We start from the raw sequence: 26,214 nt of genomic DNA, 5'->3' as shown, positions 1-26,214 counted from the left end.
ACAATACCTACCCTTTAAAAATAGTTACAAACACCACTTTCAACGCCATTGTACCACCAAAACTTGACGTCTGATGAAGCACAGGTATTTCTAATGGAAAATCCTCAATTCAAATTTAAATCAGATATTTTCCTAAAGTGTTTCTAGATGTATCAGAAGGCTTGGTAAACTGGGGGCAATTAAAGTAGTTACATGCTTACATCCAGTGAATGAATTTATTTGTGGCTAAAAGCATTTGGACTGGAAAAATTGTTTCTCTGTTCTTCCCTGGGTACCTGAACATGTTTCCAGATGAATAGGAAATCTTGTAAATCTTAAATTTGATTGTAAATGCTCACCACATGTTTAAGTCATCAAAGGGCAAGAGAGGCATACATATTCATTCTATCTTTGCTCTCCTGAGATATATTCATAAAGTTTAAAAGAATGATCCTCTCCTTGACTTCAGGCGCCACAAGGTACCTATATCTGCGTTACTGTGCTGCAAATTCAGAGAGCTACTGACACAGAATGAGGAGGCAAAGTACATTGTACTGCAGCTATATGGTATTTTATACCTGCAAACTGCATTAGGTAGACTTCACTCCTTTCCCCGCTGTACAGGATCAGGGTTTTTTTAAGTCATTTTGAGAGGATTATTTTTGCTTAAAGATGCAGAAAAGTAAACTAACTAGAAAGAAATATATTTTATACAAGACTTCCGAAACAGGAATACCACCTACTTCTACAATGTATTCCAAAAAGCCAGGTTCAAGGCCTGCTTCACCACCTGCCCATCTTGTTCATCCTCAAAAGCCCTCCAGGGAGCATTACCAGGATGATCAGGCTGTTATGACCAAGAAAAGATCTGAAGTACCATCTGTGCTTTACGTTACACTCAAGCATATGTCTATCTTCCATGGGGCAGCAGATCACTGTGAAGCTCAGATGCCTCCTCTCTCATCCATTTTTCAGTGACCTGGTACCAACAGACAGGACTGCACATGTTTCATTTTCAACAGGTTTGCACAAGAGTTTCAATTTTATGAACAAACTGAAGCTGCACTGCTTACCAGGATAAATGGACACACAGAACCAGGATCTGGGCTGCTCCAAGCCAGCACAAACACAGTACAAACACAGGTTATCACTTTTGCTATCACTCTTCATTTTAGTATAGGGCAGAGATTTTGCTTCTTATCTCCTTATTCTTGTACTCTTGATGATAAAAACACCTCTGTTATGTTAAAATTGTTTTCTGACATGTCATATTCAAAATAAGGTTATATTAATAGCAAAAAATGCTTCACACTTTTCTCAAAAGTGTTACAAAGAAAGCAGCTTCAGGTTTGAGGCTATTTCCAAAGCATTTCTATTCATGATCTACATCCAATATTCATAAAAGGAGAGCTCTAAAAAAGATGGGTTGTGCAAATACATCTAGAAGGTATTATTCAAAGCTGTTACTGCTTCACAGAAATGTTTTTAGTTGTAAAATAGAGAAGCAAAAAATAATGAGTTAATACAACATCATTTGTCCAACACCACAATACACAAACTGAAATATGAATTAGTGGCTACTAAGAAGCACCATAAATTAGCTGATGCTCACCTAACCAGTTGGTTACATGACAAGACATATTCAGTCCCTTCACTGTTTAACATATGATAAGGATATGCCTTTGAACATTTTTAAAAAGTAATCATATGCTGAGAGGTCAGAGTGATTTTAGCGTAGATGTAGGTGCTGATGCTTTGCAGATGGCAGTAGCAATGCCTCTTCCTGCAGGACACTCAGAAGAGAATTTCAGAGAACAGCAGGAGCAAATTAGGACTCAGAATAAAGAGGCCAGATTCTACCAAAAATCATGGTTTAAGCACATGCCTGTGCTCGTTTATGGGGGAAAAAAAGGCAGTTTCAGACAAATTTCATATTAAGTTCTACTTTGATGAGTATCCACATTATATTTAAGTTGTTCAAGTCCTATACTGTTGGGAATGTATATTATGTATCTACTTAAACCCTACTGCTGACTAAAACATCAGTTAAGTGCAGAATGATGTCCCTGCCATTGCACATTTTAAATTCGATTCCTATTACATGCAAATGTATGGAATCTCTATTAAAATTACGCTGGTCTCAGTCAAAATTTCTGCATAAAAGTTGCCCTGATGCTCCTACAAACCTTTTACTCCCAGAAAAAAATTAATGAGTTTAGCAAAGCTTGAGGTTACCTGAATAACTTAGAGATATTAAAAAAAACATAGTTTTTTTCTAAAAGCCAAAAGCTACTAAACTACGTTTATGTTGGAACAGCATTGCTAAGATACAGAAAGAAGCAGACATTCTGGGTTTATTTTTGTCCTCACTGAAAATCCATGCCTTGGAGTATTACTTGCACAGACCTAGTCATCCACATTCCTATTATTCACAAATCTCTCTACCACTGAATTTTCCCACTAAATCTCAGAATTTGTGCTTATCCTGAACCTGCTACCTGGTGTAAGTCTTTTTATATGGATCAAGGATACAAGATTCCACTTCCTGACTGGAAGCAACTGTATCTGAGGACCTGTAGGATCAAACCCCAAACATTTACACAATGCTGCTCATCTCAGCTTTTTTTTTCAAGAAAAACATGGACTTTTGTCTTGAAAATGTGTCTGGTATGTAGAAGAGAGATCAAGTTTGCCATAGTTATGGGGTTTTACTCCTTTTATCATACCTTACAGACAATTCTCACTATGCTCTTTGTTACTGCTACACTTTGTTTTTCCCTAACTTCCCAAAGCTAGGAACAAGGGAGTTGGGTCATGGGATTTCTGAACCAAAACAGCAAATGGATCAGAGTATGTTCCTTCACACCAAGACACAGTGAACCCAAATTTAACACCTAACTATTTGGGGAGGAGAATAGCTTAGAAAGTTTTGCTCTCCATGGCTTGGAGGTAGATCCTGGCTCCAAACGCCCTTAATTATATCTATTTTACCAGTCATACTTTAATTTTACTGCTCAGTTACTGCATAATATATAGGAAGGACAGGTCAGACTCCTACAGTAGCACTACCGAATGTAGGATCTAAACTCACTATTAATATAAGGGTCTGTCATACTGCTTTGGGATTTTTCTTTCTATTCAACCACTACTCTTCTGCTCTTCCTTTTTTTTACATTAAAGGAAGAAAGTGATTCAGTGAAAAAATTCCATGTCACCTCAGCAGTACAAACCTGAGAGGAAATTTATACATTCAAAAGTTTTAACACTTGAAGTAACTGTGTTTTACCTTTCATTTATTTATAAAGCGAATGCCAACTGGAGGCATCATAAGCTTTCTGAAGCTCATTCTGCAAGTTCATTTCATTTTTGCAGTTAATTTTCTTCTAGCTGGTACTCAATAATACAGATGGGTTATTGTTTTTTTAGTTTTGCTTCTCTTCCCTCTGAATGCAGAGCAGGAGTGCATCAACATTTGTTTACAACCCAGCTGCGCTCCTATAAATCCACTCTTCAGACAGGTTTTAGCCAGAAGACACTTGGAGTCTTAAGCAGTGGGATACTAAATCAAAAACCTATGTCTTAGTTCAGCAAAGCACTTTCTTAAACAATATGAAGCCAATAAAGCTATAACTTCACTGCAAAGGGCTGTAATTACTCGTTTGTTTCCCATAAAATTCAATCTGCTTTGGATTCAGTCCTAGACATTTGCTGGAAGGTGTCATTAAATAAAATAAGAGGAAAGCCAGGCCAATAATCTCTTGATTTCTAAGAAATCACTGGTTGTAGCATCTGTCCAGTCAGATTCTTGAGGAACAGCCACAGGGGGCCCACACATCACACCCAGATCTCTGGCCCACTAGCTTTAAGCATAAGTATTTACTCTATTTTCATTCTGCCTTTGAATTATTAATTATGCAGTCAAGGTAATAACCTCAAGTTTACAGGTATTGGCATCTGTAACTTATACATGATGTGACTTGAAGTTTTGAATTGTTACACAATAAAACCAGAAATTTTAAGTGATTAACTAAGAAAAAATGAAGTGAACTTTGGTAAACAGAATTAAAATAACCTCCTGTACCAGTTGTTTATCAGCACTTGTTTCCTTTGCACACAGCTTTTGGGAAATATTTCACAAAATGCTTTTCATGTGATACAACAACTCATATTTGATGGCCTGTATGGGATATAGCAGTTGATATATCATGTGTGTTCCTAACAGGCTGTAGTTGAGACCACTGTTGGTACAGACAAGAGTTTATATGATAAGACAACTGAGTAAACAGGTATGCTGGCTGAATGGTCAGGGAATTCTTTTCGAGAGACTCATGTTCACCTACAAATGTCCCATATTACCTTGGGCAAATTGAATTCAGCTCCCCAGTACTGAAGTACTGGGAAGTACTCCAAAAATAAATGTGAAATATGCCAATGTGATGCCCATGACTGGACGATCCTTTCTCAAATGTGTATCAGTGACTCAGACACTGCCCTCCACAACTGATAAGAAATGCAGTGGTGTTAGATGAAAAGCAGCAGTGTGTTAGGGCTCCAATAGCTTGAACTTGAATGTCTGAATAAATCTCAATAATGAAAAGCAGAAACAACAATACATGCCCTCAAAATCCCAAGAATTGGTAATAAGAAATAATAAGCCACAAATATCTCTCCCAGTCATGTCGCTTTCTTTTCTCTTTATTTAAAGTCTTTATGTTCAAACACAATAGTTCCTATGTTCCGCCACAATCTGGAAACCCCAACAAGGGATGTGTCTAACCATAGTCTCATTGGACTGAAAAAGTAATCTGTGACTCCATTTTAGGCTCAAGTTGGAGAAAATTCTACACATAAGTGATGCATTCTAGAAAGTAATTTAATTTGCAAAGCAATAAATAAGTACCTTTACAACTCCTAGTCTACTTTTTGGTTCACCTCTCATTTGTCAGGTGGATTAACAAGCATGTATAGAGATGTCCTCCCTAAAGAACAAGCTTGGAGATCTACTCTCTCATGTGCTGGGATCTCAAGGCATTCCCTCTGTTTCTACCTAGATCTTTAATTGGGAGAAAAAGGGAGAATAAGGATTTCTGGCTGTTGCCCCATGATTTCTGAAAATACAGAAGCTGGCTCAGAGCTTCAGTCTTACATGACATGTTAGTCTGCAAGTGGACAGTAAATGCAATGCATCCAAAACATGATCAGCCTTTGTGTATGTACAGACAATATACAAAGCAGATGCTGGATGCCCAGAAGTCCCAGCTACACGGCCCATCTCATCGGAATGGAGATGAGAAATATCTGCAATGCACAAAATGTATCCAGATGGTCCCACCACCATGGGAGCACCACAGATCTAGAAAGTCTCACATACTTGCAGATTCTCAGCTCAGGTGTCTCACCTCTCCTAGCAGCATTCTTCTGCCTGTATAGGAAAATGCAATGCTGTCCCAAAGCTAAGGTTGAAGCCTGTTTTCAAGAGACATAAAGCACCTTCCACAGTATGAAAGTACAAATCTGAAAGGGAAGAGGCTCACAGGACTTCAAGCCAATTTGGTTTGGGGCCCAAATCAGGGTTTATTGCAATCAGCTCACAGCTTGAGAAAAATTTTGCAACACTAGGAAAATTAAAACCAGTGATGAACTGACCAAGTGCCTGTTTTATCAACAAGTCTGAAGTTTACGCCTCCTACTAGCACACTCGATACAGTACTACAGTTCAGAGATTACATTATGATGATGCCAAAGAAAGACATTGAGAAAGACCTGAGAACAGTGTCAGCTGTTCATTGCTTTCTAGATGATTGGTAACCCTGTTCAGCACTGCTCTTTCCTGCTCCAACACTATGAAACATTTAAGGTCCTGTGAGATGTTCTATTTATTTTCTGACAAAACAAAAAAAAAGTTAAAAGCATCCACTTTACTGAATTTACTAATTCTCAGGAAATACTAATTGAAAACTTCTTGCTCTGTGTTACAAACTGCAATACAAATATTATGATTTTGTAAGTCAAACAAGATTAATATCTCTCTTTCCCTGCAGGAAATCCTAATATATGCTACAAGGGTTTCCAGCTTTGCAGGAAGTGAAACTGCTGGACTCTCATACACTTATATTTGGCTTCAGTGGGAAACTCATTTTGCAACCGCATCAAATACCAGTTACATTCCTACAAGGAAAACATTCCAGCTGCCAGTCAATAGGACATTCGACCTTGCAGAGAAACCTGAAAGGCACTTGTACAAAACAACAAGATCTGGTTACAGTTGCACTTTTACTGCCAATTCCATTAAAGCTTATCTTTAAAATGCAATGAGCTTTTTAAAAGTGACCCACACCAAACCCAATTTACAGCAGCAACTAGAGTCTTGCTGCTGCTTTCCAGTGCCTTTGCATCACTCCTTTTCTATTTATATGAGAAATATAAATAGAAATTTATTATTATCTTATCATTATCTTATAATTTCAAATACAGTTAAAATGTTAAATCCAAACCAGTTACTTGCCTCTAGGGAGAGTGGCCCAGTTTCAGCAAGCATGAGTCATGTATTCATTCTGGTTTCATATACCCCATTGCCCTTGATCAGTGGACATTTGGAAGGTCACAGTTCAAAAGCCCTTTTGTAAATTTTATTAAGCTACAAGAACTCTACAGGACAGCTTCAAGCTCTCCAAGGTATCTCACTTAGAACACTCGTTTTTCCTACAGCAGGTCTTGTGAAGAAGTCCAGCTCTTCTTGCCTGCATGCCAGAGGACAGCTTCTGGTATTGGAAAGGCATCAGTGAGTTGGTCACTCCAAAGCTCATAAGGAAGATGAAACATAGAAAATGCTAAAACAAAGAGTACTAAAAAGTACTTTTGATTTTCGGGACACACAACTATGGGAACAGCTGGACCCTTCATGGGATTCTGCAGTCGTAAAAATTGATGTTATTGGTAGATTCCACTTTTGCTTTGAGACTTTGGCTTAAACAATCCGTAAGCACAATTTTTCACATATGCTTTCATTTTAATTACCATTTATTAACAGAGGAAGATGCTGACATTTCACACTATACTATCTTTAATCTCACCCTTTTGTGATGAAAATGAACTTACATCTTGAACGGTGCAGCTGCTTACTCGTAAATTCCAAAAAGGCTTGATGTAAAGATGACTGAAATCAGCTGAAAGCCTCCCAATGACTTAAGCCTATGCTGTCTCTTAGAAACCAAAGAGCAATGTTCAGGCAGACCTCTGTGCTGTTGCAAGCACTTTTTTTCCCCCAGACATAAGAAAGTAAAAGCTGCTGGCATCAGCACATGGAGTGAAAGGCATGTCCCACATCTCCTTCTAATAAATACTGCTGCACATCGAAACCTGGGCAAGTTACCAAACCTAAGAGGAATCTGTTGAATGTGTGCAATGAGAAACAAGTCACAGTGGTACGTGCACTGAAAATCCTCCCAACTCAAGACGGAAAAAAAATTCTTTTATTACCTTTGAGCAACTATTTCCGCGTTTGAATGTGATTTACTTGACAAGCCTGTGAGACACCACCAATGTCAGCAAATTCACTACTGAATATAAAGTAGCAGACACTGCAGAACAAAAGCCACTCTGCATTAAGATCAGCAGTAACTTAAATGTTTTCTGTAGAGTTGCCTACCTGGAGCACATGGACACATTTATCACTGCTTTCCATTACTTCCAGCCACCAAACAAAGCCATCCACAAGGCACTGGAGGAAGAGAGAAGTTTTCAACTCTTCTTCCCAACATACTCATCATACCAAATACTTTGAGATCCACTTGTGAAAACGTTCTCTCTCACACAGAAACCATTAGAACTGCTAATCTATTCTAGTACAAGTGTCTTTCACACTCCTGTGACTGTTGCACAACACTTTCCCTACAAAAGTGCCCGCAGGAATTCAGACTTGACACACATCACGCTAGCACAAATTATTTGCTCTCCCAGTGGGTTTTTTTTGGTAAAATTTTAAAGAGAATCTTTTAGAAAAAAAAAAACACCACATCAAAACAATGGGAGGTACAATTCTTAGATTTATCTGTTTTTTCCACAATATTCAGATTTAGCACTTCAGCAAATAATTTTTATCATTTTATGGCTAGATCTAGAAACCTTCATACAGTATGACCGGAGAGTCTGTCCAATAATTGTAATCAAGGAACCTGATTTACAGAGGCAGTTGTTTTACCCCAAAATTTAGCTACAGACACAAATGACAAAATGAAGACATCTAATTCCTTGCAAGGTAGGAAATGACTATCAGGGAGAAGTTTTCATTTTGGGTGGATTTTTTTGTTAGTTTTTTTTGTTTGTTTCTTTATTGGACCAACTAATCTAGTTAGAGATAAGAAAAAACAAGTTGCTAGAAGAAGGACACAAAAATCCTTGGGCTTACTTCTCCCCATCTCCCCGCCTCTAAATCATTTGGAGCAATAAAAAAGATTATCTCTCTCTTCAGTCCCTGCTCTGGTTACATGCTTAGGTCATCTTGACAACAGAAACTCTTAATAATCGGGACACTTCCAAAAATGACAGGACTTGGCACTATAATCCATTCTCTCATTTGCAAATAATCACAGCTAAAATTACCTCCAGGTTTAACATCAAACCATTCAAATGAAGATTAAACAGAATTGAACAGTTTCCACAATAAATTTAACCACTAGGCAAAGTGACAGATCCATTAGCCAAGCCAAAGACACAAAGTTCAAGATGTCTTGTCCAGGAGAACATATCACCATTGTATTTGAAACAGCCAACTCCTACCTATCATGAGAAACACAGTGAAGCCTTAACTACGTGTTTTACGAGGTTGAACATAGCTAATCCATAGAGACATACTACAAGACAGACATCACTTTTTAAGCTAGACATACAGAAAAAAGTTCTCTAAGATGTGGAGCTAATCTTTTTTTTTACGTACAACACAGAAGTTTACTGAAAATCAGTTTCAGTTCTATGGTTCCACATGTCAAAAAAGGATACATGTGCAACAGAGAGCTGCAAAGTTCTGCAAAGCAGAAAGTGTTGATATGCAGAAGACTTGCATTGGCCTTATTTTCTTTGTCAGAACCATAGTCTCCGCAGTTCTTGTCTGAGTTTTGTGTTTGGCAGCTGCAGAACTATAAAAAGCTTTGCCATTTAAAACATTTTTAGAAGAACGATATTGTATTAGGCTGACAATACATAAGTCATTCATCAAAATGTCATGTTGTTTGGGGAGACAGATAGCAAGTGTCACCCCTGGCCTCAAAGAAAAGGTTAAAAAATGAAAAACATGCTCATCATCTCTACTCTCCATTATACACGGAAAGTAGTCAAGTTTGCTGTTGTGCTAAGCCTTCTATTGAAAGAGAGGGAATTATATGACAGTGTTTATTCTCCCCCAAGCAGCAAGGCCTGTCTGACCTGCTCACAACAGTTCTAAAGCTATGTCTGTCCTTAAAGAATTTATTTGGGTGAATGTTACAACGGCTGTTCATGGTTTGGTAGCAGGTCTGGTAACTCAGTGAGAAAAAGACAGAAAAATAAGTAACAGAGGAAAAGAAAGAGACAAAGCAAAAACTTTGGATTTTTTCAGCCTGACTTGTCTCCTAGGTTCTGCCAGAGTAAGAGCATTTCTGGATCCAGAACCTCAATGACAACTAAAATAACGAATTGCCCCTTAGGTCCCTGCTCCCTTGGTAAAAACAAACAACAAAACCAACTAACCAAACAAAAAACCAAACCACCAAACAAACATAAAAAAAGACCCCAACAAAATCAGACAATCTATACACCTGCATTTCATCTAATCAGAGAGAGGTACAGGCAAGACTTCTCCCATGCAGGGTAGCATCCAGCTTTCAGCTACAGCAGGCAGCACTGGTAGTTCCAGTATCAAACTCAAGGCCCGAACTCTGCGACGGGCTCAGTGCTAGAAATGCCAGAGTGCAGCCTGCACAGGAGCACATGCTGGCAGAGGTCCTCTTTGAAGCAAAGAATGAGTAAAACACCTAAACCACAGAACAGCTGTCAAAAGGTATATTTGCACAGTACCTCCCATCATCCAGGCAAGTGAGGGCAGGAAGGTAAATCAGCATAGTTTATTTTAAGCCAGAGAAAGTAAACTATCCTAAGTCCTGGAGGAGCCTAAATATTATAAACAATCATAACTGCCCCTTCAGCAAGGGGTATCAGTAGGCACAGTTATTCATTAAAGAACCATCTTCCCTTTTCAGCTCTGAATGAAGGTCAATAACAGCACCTAGTGTTCTTCTGGAGGTGGCTGTCACAGAAGCTAAAGATGAATTCAATTTACATTCTCTTTATCCAAAATCAAGTCAAATGGAATTTGTTCTAGGTCCAGCTTTGTCTAAAGAATGTCCGATCTGACACACCAAAATCAAAAATTCAGGCATCAAAATGTGCCACACAGCACTACAAAGCTGCCAGACAAATCCATTTGAAACCAAAACCAAACTATAAACCTATTGCTCTTCACTTCATCTTGTGAATTAGCACTGCCTTTCAGCACCTTCAGTTAAATCACTAATCATCACTAATTTTGACAAGCACCAATGGCTCATCTCAACACAGAGCAAGCACACAGTTTCTAACATCAACAACATCATGCTACTTACATAATACAAAGCTTAAAGTCTGCTGAGGTCAGCGGAGTGCAGACTGTTTACCCCACAAATAATATGCTCAGCCTTTCTGCCAACATCTACAGCGTTTCCAAAGTAATCAACTAGTGTACCACACATTTCACTAGATGCAAGCTACAGGAATGCTGAACAAGCTGTAATATTCAGCCCTAGATCCATTCTAAGTGCAACAATCTCAATTTTCATACTATTTATCAAAGAGTTTGTGTTACTTAAGTGCAAATCTAATGCAAGTGCCAAAAAACACTTAGTTCCCGCTACAAAACCAGAGCTACATCCATTTTTGGCTGTGCCTTACCAAAATATGCCTGGTGTAAAGATTAAGTCTTCTCCAAACAAAAGGGCATGATAAAAAGAAAGCAACAGCTTCAGCTGTCAAGTTGATGAATTTCCTCAAAGGCAATTCTAAAGGTATTTTTACAACATAAACAGCTCAGAAAACAGAAAGAAGCGTTTTGTTCCAAATCAATTTATTTTTATTAAAATCTTATACTGAGTGCAAGCACAAACTCAGCACTTATAAAAGCTGCCCAACCAATATTTCCAAGACCTTTCATTACATTGGCAAAATAAGAACCAACATATTACAGGGTTAATACAACACAGAAGCAGGGTCTGCATCAGCACCCTGCTCACCCTCCCAGCAACAGACTTCCTCTGCACTTCCACACTTTTGCACAAGAGCTCTACCCCCAAAGCATTAATCTCTCCTAATGGGGAGAGCAACAGTGTTGGTAATACGTTATGCAGGCAGATAGAAAGGCAGATGGCCTCTTAGTTTGGCTATGATAATGGAGAATAACTGGAATCCAAGCTGGGGGAGAAAAGGGACTTTTGCAGGCTGCTGCTAATACCAGAAGTACCAACAGATTTAGTTTGGGCTTAGTCTGCTGACCATGCCATAACAACAAGTTCTTTGGTATGAAAACATTATAGGAAATGCCCTTGCCAAAAGACACTCGGGACTCAGAAAAAGATACGCCTGACACTAACACCAAACAAACAAAAATGAAAATCCACATGCCAGGATAACAGCCAAAGCAAATCTAACTGAGCCATCACATTTCCAAACACCACCACATTTTCCAAAATGCTGAGCCAAAGCTCTCTCCTTGGAGTTTGCTTCCACGGAAGTCAATGGTGATACACGTACGCTTGACTGATCAAGCACAAACATGAAAACAGTCTCTCTGCTCCGGGCACCATCGAAGGCTGAATGCTCCAGCTCGCTCACATTTCAACTCTAGGGCAGTTAGAACCTGATTTGACAATGATCACTCTCTCAGCTTTGGTTTCACTTGGTCTGAAGTGCCCCTTTTGTGCTGCAGGGTTTACCCATGGAAGTGTCTTGTTTAATATCCCTAGAAACACGAGAGTCTCATCAGGTCAGTTCACCTATATGAGCATCCTATCTCCAGCCCCAGTCATAAACCTTAAGAAGAGTAAATAACACAGGTTAATAGGATACTCTACCACTGCATTCTTCTATCCTTTCATCATTTTCATTTTGTGGACTATCTAAGCCATGTGTGGTTTTAGAGTATTTAGTGGATTTTTTTGTTTTAATGAACTTATCCAGTCTAAAACTTGTCCCCTAAAACTTGCTCAAATAGTTATGAGCTCCTGAAAAATATGAGGGGAACCTCCAAACTGTGTCCACCTCACACGCTTACTTTGCAAAACATGAATAGGTGGCAAGTTAACAAATGCTGGAAGTCACACAGCCACTAAAAGCCATGTGCACAGCTTGATAGGTTTGTGTCTATCCAGACCTTAAGTTAGCCAACTGAAAACTCCAGCTGCAAGAATAACTCCAGTTGTAAGAATATAACCTTGTGGATTTAGAGAAGAGTTTCATTAATTTGAAAATAGAATCCTGCCTCCATTTGATCTTGCTAACTGCCATTTCATACACACTGTTCTTGTGCTCATTACCAACTTTGTTTAAATCCAATCATTTTACAAATCTAGCTAATTTTAGGCCTGTTTCACCACAGTTGCCAAGTGCAGCCATGTGCAAGATCGTATCATTTTTTTCTCAGCTGCAGTGGCAAATTACTGACACTACATTATTCAAAGAACCCTCAGTTAGCTCAATTTCAATCCCTGCAAAGCTGAAGGATAAACAGACTTTCTGCATTTTAACGATGCGTGCAGCAGTACATTCCAAAAACACCGCAGAAACCTACAGGAATTCTTAGAAATTTCATTCTTACAGACATAGACTAGTAAATTTGTTTTGTTAGGGTTGTCGGGGGTTTTTTTTGTTTTAGTTTGGGGTTTTTTTGTAATTCATTAAGACACATTCCATGAAAAACAACGGAGAGCATGCATGCGCATCAAAGGAGTAGAGAGTATTATCCAGAGGTATTCAGAGACCAAAAATTCAGATCCCTACACTGCACCTTGCAAGAAAGTTTAGTGTATTATCTCAACCCTTCAAATACAGCAGTATCCTGCCATTCTAAAAACAAACTGTGACCTCCAGTCCTGCATCTGTTTGTGATGGCAGATATCCAAGTAGGCATGATTTATCTCAAAATCAGGACTCCCAGCAAAGTGCAAGAAGTGTTGTCAACCTTCCAGTCAGATGTCACGAACAAAGTTACAGTCAATTTTGGACACAACAAGATTTTTGAGTCCTTGGAGGTGTGTGGTCAAACTGGGAATTGTCCAGCTCAGCCTGTGTTTGCTAAAATACAGAAAGGGCACATGGGTTTGACGGAGTCCCCAGAAGAACTGGAAATCATGAGCAGCACATCTGAGATGAGCAGAACTGCACAAATCTTGAGAACTGACAGCAGTGTCAGAGAGAACACAACATGGCCTTGACCACACCAAACTCTGATGAATAAGGTAGTGGATAAGGGATGCCCCATCTTTCCTCCCAGGGAATTAGCTTTTTGCAAGGCTGAAACCCCACAGTAGGACAGACGTATCTCTCACTGCTGCTGCCCTGTTGGCAAGCCACTTACATACGGCCAAAGCTTCTAAGAACTCCCCCGGAAACCAGTTTGCATTGGATCATCACAGAACACTCTTACCAGTTCTCTGTGGTTATCTGACATTGTTAACATTTGTAGGTTTTCCAATTTTGCAGCATTCAAAGTCTGGAAAAGAACTACTTTATGAGGCACTTCATGAAAGCACGCAACAAGCTCTTCACCCTCCTGTTATTTCTGAGACTGTTCTATCAACTAAGAACAACTCTTATTGCCTTTTAAAACTGCAAGTACCCCTCAGGAAAATGCTGATGTCCGGCCCTTGCATTAAACATGGGCTGTCACACTTTGCAACACAAGGAGGAACAGTATTTGAATACTAAAACAGTAAACAGTGTAGTACATAGTAAACAATGACCAAAGGAAAGAAACAACTGCAAATTTCTTACATCCGTAACCAGTTTTTCTGTTTATTTTTTTTCTTCTCAGGCAGCTTTGGAAACCAGGAGAGCTTCTCAGAGGACAGCCTGCTTTTACTCTTACTAATATTTACGGTATTACAGAGGACCTGTCAGCAGTGGCTTCTGAGTCTGCTTCTTCTTCAAAGCACCTTCAACCTAGTAAGCAAGCAAAGACTTGGATCAATAACCTCAGACCGTAAATCTGTCTGCAATTCTGCTGAAGGGACAGTCTTCTTCATTGAATAAATACCATACACTTCACAGCTTTAGACTGACAGCTTAAACTTCATCCAAAAGCTATAAAACAGCCAGGGTATTGAATAACGCAGCAAAACGCTGCCCAAAGTCTCACTTCTGAATAAATTTTTTCAGAGTTTCTTGGAGAGATGTAAGGACTATTCCCTGCAGAGCAACCTTCAATCAGTTGAAAACTTAGATTAAAGCTCTACTGCAGAAAAACAGTAATGACCCCCCCCACACATTTAGTTACTGAAGGGGTAAACAGCAATTGTCATGTGATGAGAGTGCAACAGCTGAAAACCTACCGAGATCCCTAATTTTGACATACACTACTGCAGCACAGCAGACCAAAGGGCCATGGATCACTGTCAACATATGAACTGCCTGAAATATACCATTTCAGTGGAGCACAGGTAATTCTTTAGAGACTACAAGGAACTGTTAAAAGACACACAGGAATAGAAGCCTGTTTAGAGAAGTCTTGAAAAAGGGCTTGAGCGTTTAGTAATGACTAGTTACCTAGGTGAGTAAACAGGCAGTCCTTATCTCTTACCACAGATGCTGGCCGTTTCTGTCCTCACTGGGATGTTCTATAAATGACTGTATCGGTGACTGTAAGATCTGCACTGACTGAAGAACATAGCAAACAGCAAACACCCATGTTGTAGACCAGCTGGGAGACTTCTCATGGCCAATTAAACATGGCACACTACAATATATTTTTCCTCTAATAGAAGCAGTTTTCTACCCTTCTCTCCACAAAGACCAGAATTCCATTTAGACTTAAAGAAAAATACTTTATTTCACTGGGAGGGTGAAAAAGAGAAGCCTCTAAAAATTACCAAGATTATCAAACAGGACATTCAAAATCTGCTTCTGTGGTAGCCAGATCCATTTAAAATATGTGATAGATTCAACTGTTTGAGTGTTATTATTGCATTACACTGAGAAAAGGTCAAAGTATTCTTTTTTCACTTCAAATCTATATATGTAAGAATACCAAAAACATTAGCTATGTCACTCTTTGTATCCATCATGGAGGACCCAAAAGAACATGCCAAATGCTGAAGAAAAACCCATCAAAACCTCTTGATGCTGACAAATTACTGTTATTTATGATACAGTTGTCAATTCCTCTTCTCTTCAGCCTTACAGACATGCACTGTATAACGATGCAAACCAGATTGCCTTCAAAGTTGTTGCACATCCAGTAACATCCTGTGTCATCATGTGCCTTGGGCCTTAGGGATTCATCTCTATGGATGTGAAATGGTACCAGGAGATGCAGCTCAGTGTACAGCATCTTACACAAAGTAAAAGTTGTCATCTGAAGAGTCTCCAGTCCAGAAGGCGGCAAAGGAAGCTCATGTACTGAATAACTACATACCAAGCAGATGATAAACAGTCACAGCCCCATCAATTCTCAATACCATGTTTAATACCTGCTTGTTTTAGGTAATTGATGCATTTGTAGTTATTTCCAGCAATATTAATACAAGAAACTGGAACCCAACATTCTTGGTTCTGACATATTTGATCCCAAAATTTGCATTCAGATTATTTTTTTCCCTTCAAATTACAGAAAAAGATAGAAAAGTAGTGTAGGGTTAAGTTACTCAGCCTCATTTTACATGCCTTGTAGACTTTGCTGAAGACCTTTGCCTAAAGATTATTATTTATTTTTATTATTATAATTATATTGTTGGTGTTTCCACAGTATTGAGAACAAATATGTCTTCAACCTGGTAAAACACACTGCTTTGGCAGCAAAGTATACATTGCTATGGGTATGTTAGGAAGATTTTAAACAAGAACAATTCCACGTGCTTGTTTTAACACGAACGCATAAATGACACCTGTTCCACTGCTACATGTGTAATACAACATATATAAATAACTCAGGTTTTGGTACTGGGCTCTGAGGAGAAGCCATGCCTTTTCCATTCCAATTTTTTGTGATTTTAGGCAAATTGCTTCAGTTCCCAGCCAAAGGCACTTCTGTCCTACACAGGTTCTTCCAGTGCCGCCACTGCAGCAGAACAGCGGTCAGAGGAGAGGCAGGGGACTGACTCCAAAGGCGGCTGCAGTACCGAGCCAGCAGGTGAATATCTATCAGACGCCCCGTCCCCTGCTCAGGACAACCCACGACCATTCCCGCACAGCAGCATTTCAGCCCTTTCGGAGCGGAGCTGGGGACGGACACGGGGCACGCTGCCAAGCCCCCAAACCTGGACGCCTGCGACCCAGGCCGAGCCCCTTCCCCACCTCCCCTGCCCTCCCTCTCGCCCGGGCCGCGCCCCCCCGGCACCCACCTTGTTGAGGTGGGGGTTCCTGGTGATGTCGTAGCCCCGCTTCCTGACGTCCAGGGCGCGCCCGCGGCCGCCGGGGGTGGTGCCCCCCGTCTGGCAGCTGCGGCCCCGGGCCACGCCGAGCAGCAGCGGGCCCCAGCCCGCACCCACCATCCGCAGCAGGCGGCGGCCGCCGACCCCGCCGCACACCGGCACCATCACCTCGGACTCCTGCGGGCGGAGAGAGCGCCCGGCGGGGCGGGACCGGCCCGGCCCAGGTGTGCCCGGCCCGGCCCAGGTGTGGCCGGCGCGGCGGACCCGCCGAAGCGAAAGGAAACCCAGGAAGCAGATTCCACCGCGACCCCGCGGGGGCCGCCCCTCCTCCGTTACCTGTCAACGCTCCGCGGCGGCGCAGGGCAGGGGAGGGGGAGCCGGCCGGGTCCGCCCCCGCGGGCACCCCGTGGCTCTGCGGAGGGACAGGGTGTGCCCGGCCGGGGCGGTGCGGCCCTCGCCCCTTCTGTGTCCGCGTTGTCTCCGTGAGCCGCCATAAAGGGCATCGGGAGAGAAGAGCCCGGGCCCCGCGGAGGGTGGGCGCTGCAGTGCCCGGAGATGGGGTCCCTGGGCAAGGACATGGGACCACAGCAGGACATGGGGCGGGGTGGGGGGAGCAAAGCTGCTCGGGGGAGTTGTTGGTCCTTAGGGAGCACCCTCAAAGGACTTTTCAGACCTTTCAGTCCTGGAGTGTGAGCAGCCATGGGTGGTTAAACACTTCAATCTACCTATAGTCTATGAATTCTCTGTATAAAATTTATACACACCGTATAGTGTATCATCATGGCTAGGCTTTGCGAACGAAGATTTGGGAAGGGCTCTACCCACACTTGCTGCAAGCGCACTGGTGCCTAAAAAGGCCAATGCGAGATAGACAAGTCCGGTTGCAAAAGGCACAGCAGAAAGACTCCTTGGATGATATCGGCAAGGCATGATTCTTTCTGCATTGTCTTTTCTCCTCGAGAGGCTTAGAGTAAATGCATTTACTGTGGCTTGGAGAATGTAGACAAGCTCTTCTTATCTGCTGCACCTAATTCCACTGTCCAGTGCTTTCTAGTGAAAAGATTCACCACTTAAAAAACTCAAATCAGTTCACTTTGCCAGTTTTGTAAAATACCATCTTGTCTTGGAAAGAGTACCCCAAAATTTTGTGATAACAGTGGTCTTAGAGAAGTACAGAACTCAACTTCAGTATAATTTGACTGTGTATGTCTAGGAGTTAACTAACACTGTTTTATGCTACATGCAGAAGGTCTGTTTGACGTCCGTGTGCTTATCACTTCTGCTATGAACAATGGAAAAAATTTCAGTTTTGTTAAAACTGGTTCATGAACTAGCAGCTTTAACATTTTGAACTGTAAGGAGTCAAAACCATCCTGCATCACAGCATTATGAATATGCGTCATAGGATGATGCACGGGCTTCAGTGCTGCCTCTGTTGTAAAGGAAAATCTTAATTCTGCATGATACACAAACAGTATTTAAAAACAATCTCCACTTCAACCTGAAATGTATTCAATGCAAAATTTTCACAAACTATTTTGACATTTTTAACCCAATCTCTGCAGACAGAAAAGGTTTCCTTGTATGTTGAATATTACATTGTCTATGCTGAGTGACAGCTGGACACATACATCAGCCCCATGAGAGAGAGAAAGAGAATTTCAGGGCTGGATAAAAACCCTTGTTGTGTCACTTTAAGTAGGCGAAACAAATAATTTGGGAGGATTTCAGATCTACAGTGGACTAATTTCCAACTTTTTGGAAATACAGAAGGGTCTATAAAAGTCTAAAATATTAAGAATGAATATGGTCTTTTTTTAGAGTAATATTGTTTTACTGATGAAAATGGGTGGTATCACAGAATATTTTCCTTTCTACAGAAATGTGCTGGTTTTCATTGAAGCAGAAACCCTAACTAGTCTCAATTTTCAATTAAAAGATCAATTGTAAGAAAATAATTTACTAAGAACATAGTTTTTAACAATTTCTTTACTGTGTGAATTTACTTTTGAGTTGATTTACTAAATAAAATGCATTTAACAAAATAAGTTCCAAAATTTCATCTGAAATAGATTTGAATGTTTAGATTAACCTAAGCAAGGATAGCTTTTACTGCTTCTTTTGCAGTAATGATTGCTTAAATTTACTCATCTGCAGCAAAATATTGAAGATATAATACTTCCTTCTCTGGGAGAAGGGTAGGACATTGCTCGCTGCTGTATCTACAAACCATGTAGCCTCCTAATCCTCTAAACCTTCTGGTGGACCTTACTTAATTTTGAGTAGAGAAGTAGATGACTATGTACTATTTTAAAGACAAGGTACAAAAGCACAGACATCAGCACAGCTGCCATGGAAGGCACACACCAATAATGAAAAAAAAATATTGTCCATGCTTGCTTGATATAAAACAGGGAACCTGTGGGAGAAGGAAATAAGTCATTTCCCACGCCACAGGACTGCTGGCTGGGCTGACAGCTTTGATCTGTTTGTGAATGGTGCAGGCAAGTGTTTCTTTATATTGAACCTCAGTAAGTGAAAGTAAATGTGGCACCTCTTTGGGCTGGGCTCCGCTTCTCAGGAATCTTATTCTGCTTTTTAATGTTCTTCAAGGTGTTTTTTCAGAACCCGTGAACCACTGCTTCTTTTTGTACAAAGATGGGCACAATTCTTTTTTTAACTAGGAACGACCATAAACTAGCACAGTGAGGTAACTGAATTAATTCACTATCATTGACATGATTTCACACAGTTTTCTCAAAAGTAAATCGTCTTCTCCTGCCTAATACTGTTCCAAAGCACAACAAAACAGAGGGACCTTATAGCTTGCTTTGGAGCTTATCAGGCAACATTCCCCCAAAGCATCAATCTGAAATTGAGAAAGCTCCCCTCATAGTTTGCTCAGCCTCCGGTTGGGGATACAACCCTCTAGATCCCTGGAAGAGAGATGCCATATGAATCTTGACTTTGTAAATCTATCTTCTCCCTATCAGTGCTGGATTGAAGGTCATGACAAAACCATAAAGCTGTGTGTGAACTGTCAGAAGTCTGTTTTCTTTTCCTGACCCTGAATTGATAGAATTATTATCACGATGTCAAGAGTGCCTGGAAATATGTCAGGGTCCTTGCACAGCACTCCCTCAAAATTTTATGGTCTATATGTGCAAGAGGGACAAATGTAGAATCATAAAACAGTTTGCATTGGAAGGGACCTCTAAAGAACATCTAGCCCAATCTCCCTGCCATTGGCAGGGACATCTTCAACTAGATCAGATTGATCAGAGCCATGTCTAACATGGCCTTGAATGTTTCCAGGGATGGGACATCCACAATTTCTTTCTTATATCTAGTCCAAATCTACCAGTCTAGTTTACCCCTTGTCCTATCACTAAAGGCCCTGCTAAAAGTTCTGTCCTCATCTTTCTTGTAAGCCCCATTTAGGTACTAGATGGCTGCAGTAAGGTCTCCCCAGACCCTTCTCTTCTTCAGGCTGAACAGCCCCAGCTGTCAGCCTGTCTTCATAGGAGAGTTGTTCCAGCCCTTTGATCATCTGCATGGCCTCCTCAGGACTCAACTCTAACAGGTCCATGTCCTTCTTGTGTTGGGGGCCCAGAGCTGGATGCAGCACTCCAGGTTGGGCCTCAGGAGAGTGGAGTAGAGGGGGAGAATCACCTTCCCTGACCTGCTGGCCATGCTTCCTCTTATGCAGCCTGGGAATGTAGGCAGAGGAATGGAGAAATTGTTTGTCTGGGGCGACACAACAGTTTAAATGGCAAAGGTGGGAATTCCTACACAACCCTTCTACAAGGGACTAGCAAAAAGTGCAAGATGGGGAGTAAGGGGAGTGCTGTAACTGTAGTGTCTCCTAAATGGGCAGCAAGAATGGCTGCATATAAAATTTCCCACTATTGACTGCTGAGGTTATAGGACAGGGCTCAGGCACACACTGCTACAGGAAGATATATACAAACACACATATATATATGCTTGTGACTTTATTGTTACTCTATGGACTCTTTCGCGTACTTTATTTCCTTCATTTTAAAATTCTAGCTTATATGCTTCTCAGAGCAGGGATTTATTGTATATTTACAATAGTAAAAATAAGTTTTTCTCTGCAGCCACAAATTATGTTCCTATTTTGGTGCCTTGCCAGAGGTCGTCTCATCTTTTACCACCTATTGGTTGACAGTAGCTGTCAAACTGATTTTTTGCAATGTAGTGTGAAAAAAATTACAAATGCTGGGCTTCTAAAATTTACCTGGCACTGCAAAATAAAACCTGAATCTAATTTAGCTTCAATATCTCCAAGATGCAGAGTGCTTGCTGTCAGATGCAAATGAATGCACTTCGTCTAATGTGCAAGCCTTTCTTGAATGCAAATTTGATTGAAGAGATGGTTAAATTCTTGATTAAAAGACTAGAAGGACCATTAAAAAAAACGTAAAAGCAATGAAATGCACACATATTCATCACTGAGCTCTTAGGAATTTATTTAAGCTATTTTTCAGCAGCAGGAAGGAAACAATGGTTTGTGGAGTGGGATTCTATATACACTTGGGGATTTGCAGGTTGTAATTGAAATTACAAAGCATGTTACAAGAGCCAATTTATTCCTTCAGTAATTTAAGAAACCTCTTTGTGCTGTGGCCTTGCATTTAACAGTTTGGCATCTAAGAGAATGCCAATGAAATACTCTTTAAACTTATCAGAGAATGAATCTCTGACATATAAAGGGAGACCTTATAGTGTCTATTCTTGTATGGCATTATCTTTCCTCTCAGGAAATGAATTGAGCTACAGTTATAAACTTTCATTGTAGTGATTTTCAAATCACATACCTTGAGAATTCTTGGTGTTTTGCAGCTGTATGTCTCCTGGGTTATAAAATTTTGCAGAGACTATATACTACCCATTCATGTAGACTGTTAATTTAAATTCATCGTGACACAAGAAGCCTAACACAACACAGGTCATAAGTCTTGATTGGGACTCCTCTATACAAGAAACAATGGCAAGAAAAACTGTAAGTGCTGCAGAAGAGTCTGAAGCCAGCTGGATCACAGATAGAATCATAGAGTCATGTAGATTGGAAAAAACCTCTAAGATCATCGAGTCCAACTTTGACCTGCCAAGTACACCACTAAACCATGTCCCTACGTACCACATCTGCATGTGTTTCAAATACCTTAAGGGATGGTGAGTCAACCACTTCCCTGGGCAGCCTGTTCCAGTGCTTGACAGCCCTCTTGGTGAGTAAATTTTTCCCAGTTTCCAATCTAAACCTCCCATGGAGCAACTTGAGGCCATTTCCTCTTGTCCTGTCATTTGTTACTTGGTAGGTCATTGTAGAAAGTAAGAAGGTCCCCCCTGAGCCTCTTTTTCTCTGGGCTAAACACCCCCAGCTTCCTCAGCTACTCCTCTTAAGACTTGTGCTCCGGCACTTCACCAGCTCTGTTGCCTTTCTCTGGACACGCTCCAGCACCTCAGTGTCTTTCTTGGAGTGAGGGTCCCAAAACTGAACACAGGATTCGAGGTGAGGCCTCACCAGCGTTCAGTAAAGAGGGACAATCACTGCCCTGCTCCTTCTGGGATTTGAAGGCACGATAGGGATGATTGTGCCAGCTTTCCCCATTATACACTTGATGTTTAATCTACAAGGATTTACAAAAGTCTGTTCCAGACGCAGCAGGCCCAGAACCCTTTTGTTCACCTCTAACAAGACCTAAGGTTACAGACAGAACGCCACAGATGATCGCATGCTACCATAAAATCGCATATCCCTGCAATGGGAGAACAATCCTCTCTGGTGTTAAAAATCTTTATTACTGCAGCCTGTCCCACACAGCAAAGCTCAAATGTGTTTTTTTAAATATAAGTAGAGGTAATGCCATTGTGCTAATTCCATATTTTCTCATACACATTACGGATGGACAGATATGCAGAGGATTCTTGTTCATGGTCACATAGACAGTGATGGAGCTGGGAACAGGGTCCATATGTCCTGGCTATCCGTCCCTTGCTTACTCTGTCATCTATCACTAGGCTGCCTTTGTCACAGTTAACTTCCTTGACATGCTTTCACATTGTTATTCTTCAGCAGTGAGAGACTTCACTGTCATCCAGACAAAAACCATCTGCAGTTGTGCAATTGAAGCCTTAATCAGATCTCTGGACCTCTTTTCTGGCTTTGGCTAGTTTTAAGTGGTAATGATGATGATTTATACTTTCACCTCTTAAAATGAAAAATGAGGATGGAGATAAACACACTTCGGTCAATAAATTCTCTTGTCCTCTCTAATATAAAAGCTGTCTTTTAGTTTTTGTGGTTGTTTTCCTCCCATCTTATTACAGATATCCTAATTAGTACATTAACCCTGTAATGCACATGCATGATCCTCACTGTCCAAAGTCTGGAAGTGAAATGGGCAGAACAGCAAAGACAATGCATTGTTTAACATCTTAATTTATACTGAAGAGAATCAATTTATAGTGATACACAAGCATATAATGTTCATATAATTTTATTTTTTTCATAGGCATAGGCTTTTAGCTTCCTCCCATAGAAGGCAGCATAGGTTTTACAGTTGGCTTCAATAGGACTTAAATACTGCTATAATCCAGCTATAAATTTTAGTTATATTCTCATTTTAAATGAGAAAATAGTTCTATATACAAAGCAAGAGTACATTTTTACATCTAGCATGATAATACTATTTTTGAGTAGCATCATACCTATCTAAACAGAAGGTTCTGAAATCAAAAAAGAGGTGGCTAATGTTTTCCCTTTGAAGTCAGTTTGTTATTTGAAGAAGAAAAACTGACCTTCCAAAAAAAAAAAAAAAGCATGCTTTGTGGTATAAAAGAAGTCAAGGAGGTGATCAAAGACTCAGACACATGAACAAGAGCTGTTGTACAAGTTATTGAGGGGTAAAATTACTGATCCACCCATGCACATCCTCGCTCACTGCTGCTGTGAAGGCAGTTTGAGGTGGGTTAACTACAAGTGAAAGTACACTGCAGTGATCTATGTTACCTTCAGCCTGACTGAGGCAAATGTACAGACAGTTGGGTTAACCTGCTTCTGAATAGCTCACATTTGTCATGGCATGGGGATATGTACATGGACAGCTGATATGCAGGAAGTTTAACAACCCATGGCCACTAAAGTTTAAGAGTCCTTCCTGGCTTTAAAGCAGTAAAATATTTATCTTCATAGGAGAGTTTGGTCAGAGGAGGTTTAAACAGCGGCTTGCTACCACAAAAGTGAGCATAACAAGTTTCTGAATAATCTTTTTTGATTGTTCAAAATTGCAATTAGCATTTGATCAATTCAATAGTTTCAGACTAATATAAGGAAAACATTTTTTTCTGATGAGGGTGGTGAAACACAGGAGCAGGTTATCCAGAAAGGTGGTGGATGCCCCATTCCTGGAAGCATTCAATGTCAGTTTGGACACATCTCTCAGGAACCTGATCTAGTTGAAGATGTTCCTGATCACTGCAGAAGGGTTGGACTAGATGGCCTTTGAAGGTTTCTTCCAATCCAAACTGTTCTATGATTCTAATTATTTTTAGGTCATGTTTTGACATTCCTAAGTCTTCTAGGGCAGTACAAATCTATATGACAAAAGGACAAAACAGTGTGAGAAACTTTTAATGAGAGATGATAATTTATACATCATAAACATATTCATTTGCTTTTTTTGACAATGTGATTTTTAAATTTGTGACTTTGACTATGTGATTTTTACTTGTGTGTGTGTAAAGGTGAGGTTTAAAAAAAGCTGTTTTTGAACATTGCAAAATGAGAAAACAATACCAGGCTGTACATAAGTGAACATTGTGAAAATGCCTGCAGAGCCAGGTAAACCTGGATATGGTAAAAGAGCAAATATCATGAAGAAGCCTGCATGGTGGAATGCAAAGTACTTCTTCACCCTTTTGTACAACAAAGCAGTTGACATCCCTTCATTTTTGGAGTCTCATTTCTAGAAGACAAGTCTTACTAATGTTAGGTGGAACACTCTCCAAGTGCTATATTTATGTATTAATCTTTATACTCTCCCCTATCCCAAAGGATGTCTTCCTCATTCAGCAAGTCTCCAAAATGAAATGTAGTAAGAGTAAGGACTGGGAGAATTCACCCATGGAAGATTTCTCGGGCTCTTAGAGAAACTGGTGCTGGTATGGTACAAGACCTTCTTAGAAATCTGCTTTAACTTGACTGGCCTCTGTATAATTGTGTTAGCTCTACCAGTAACAATCAAGAGCTATCAAGTCAAATGGCAATCATGGCTACCTGGTACAATTATCTAATTAGTGCTTTATCCAAAAGCATGCCTCCTTTAAACTCTTTGGGAAAGGGAAAACACCAGCACAAAATTTCTGAGTGATAACCAGTTCACAGAGGGCAGGAGCCTCTTACTGACCTTTGGTGTGCATTCAGTTACACATGACAGAGCTCTTCAGACATCTATTGATGAAATACAGGACTGATAAGGAAAGTAAACAACTGAAAGTGAGAAGTAGCTTGAAAGGTTGGTTGCACCACCACTGAACAGGTACAGATGTGCTCAGCTGCTGGCACACTCTCGTACCTGGAGCAGAGCTCTCCGTCTTGCTGCCATTTAGAAAAAATGTTTGTGAAGTCAGCATAAATGTTTTGCAGAGTCCTGTGCAATTATAAAATAAATTTAAAAAAATGACAGGCTTCTAAATCATGTGGCATAAAAGCCTGCTATTTACATAAATAAAGCAGAAATGTTTGCTGGTTTTCTCAGTAAGTGCTATTTTTTGGCAATACAAAGGTTAGCAAAAAAAAATAAAATCTGTTTATCAAGTCTTCAATCAATTCTATAACCTTCAAAACAATCTTCCAAAAAGCCTTTGAGTCTGATTTTAGGAGACTTTAAGACTCTTATGCATCTTAAAATAAATGAGGACTAACATTTTTGAAGTCAATGGGCCTATATTTTTGACTGATATGTCATCATAGTCTTTTTGACATCAGTGTGTTTCTCTTATTTATACACCTGCAGAAGCTTAGCAGCCTTGTATTACTAACTTGATCACTTCATTCCAAACACACAGCATTTTTCCTGAGTGCTTGTAGTTAAAAATACGTATTTATTGTGGAGGCAAGAAAACCACAAAATAGGAAATTAACACTTCAAAAGGCCATTTAATAAAAGTACAGGAAAACTTGCACTGCTAAAAGTCAATTAATCTATATAGTTGGCTGAGAAATCTCTCTCAGATACTATAGTCATATAATAGTTTAGGTAATACAGTTTATGTCATGGAACCTGCATGCATGGGACAAATGCAGCAATTTTAATCAATATGTTCATTTTCTAATCAGAGCTGCTGCCTATCATTAAAAATCATGGCCTGCCAAGCTCCAGCTGAAGCTCAGCTTCGCACTGAGGCTGCTGGGAACTGGGCAGATATGTACTTCTGCTGACTCTGCTCTGAGAAATTAACTTTTGGCAAAGGAGGTGGATAGCAGCTGGCTCTGCTGATATTGTAAACTTCTGCAGCACAAGTTGCCAGCCCTATGTGTCAGGGAGACGTTTTTGTTGGGTTT

At 40.3% G+C, this 26,214-nt stretch overlaps 1 protein-coding gene across 3 annotated transcripts in view; it reads right to left on the bottom strand.

Moving 5' to 3' along the window:
- ME3 (malic enzyme 3) overlaps positions 1–16,885 on the bottom strand; it is a 118,325-nt gene extending 101,440 nt beyond the window's left edge. Inside the window, exon 1 of one of the 3 annotated variants that reach the window (XM_032679959.1) lies at positions 16,596–16,885. In XM_032679959.1, the coding sequence (XP_032535850.1) occupies positions 16,596–16,790 (195 nt within the window). In that variant the 5' untranslated portion in view covers positions 16,791–16,885. Of the gene's footprint in view, positions 1–7,627; positions 7,670–16,595 lie in introns of those variants that run through there. The other 2 variants (XM_032679958.1, XM_032679962.1) reach the window with 2 other exon arrangements.
- Positions 16,886–26,214: the final 9,329 nt, after the last annotated feature.

Source organism: Chiroxiphia lanceolata, chromosome 2 (genome assembly GCF_009829145.1).
Source record: "Chiroxiphia lanceolata isolate bChiLan1 chromosome 2, bChiLan1.pri, whole genome shotgun sequence".
Taxonomy (NCBI): domain Eukaryota; kingdom Metazoa; phylum Chordata; class Aves; order Passeriformes; family Pipridae; genus Chiroxiphia; species Chiroxiphia lanceolata.
Note: the sequence above shows the minus strand (reverse complement) of the source record. Positions and strands in the feature narration are given on the sequence as shown.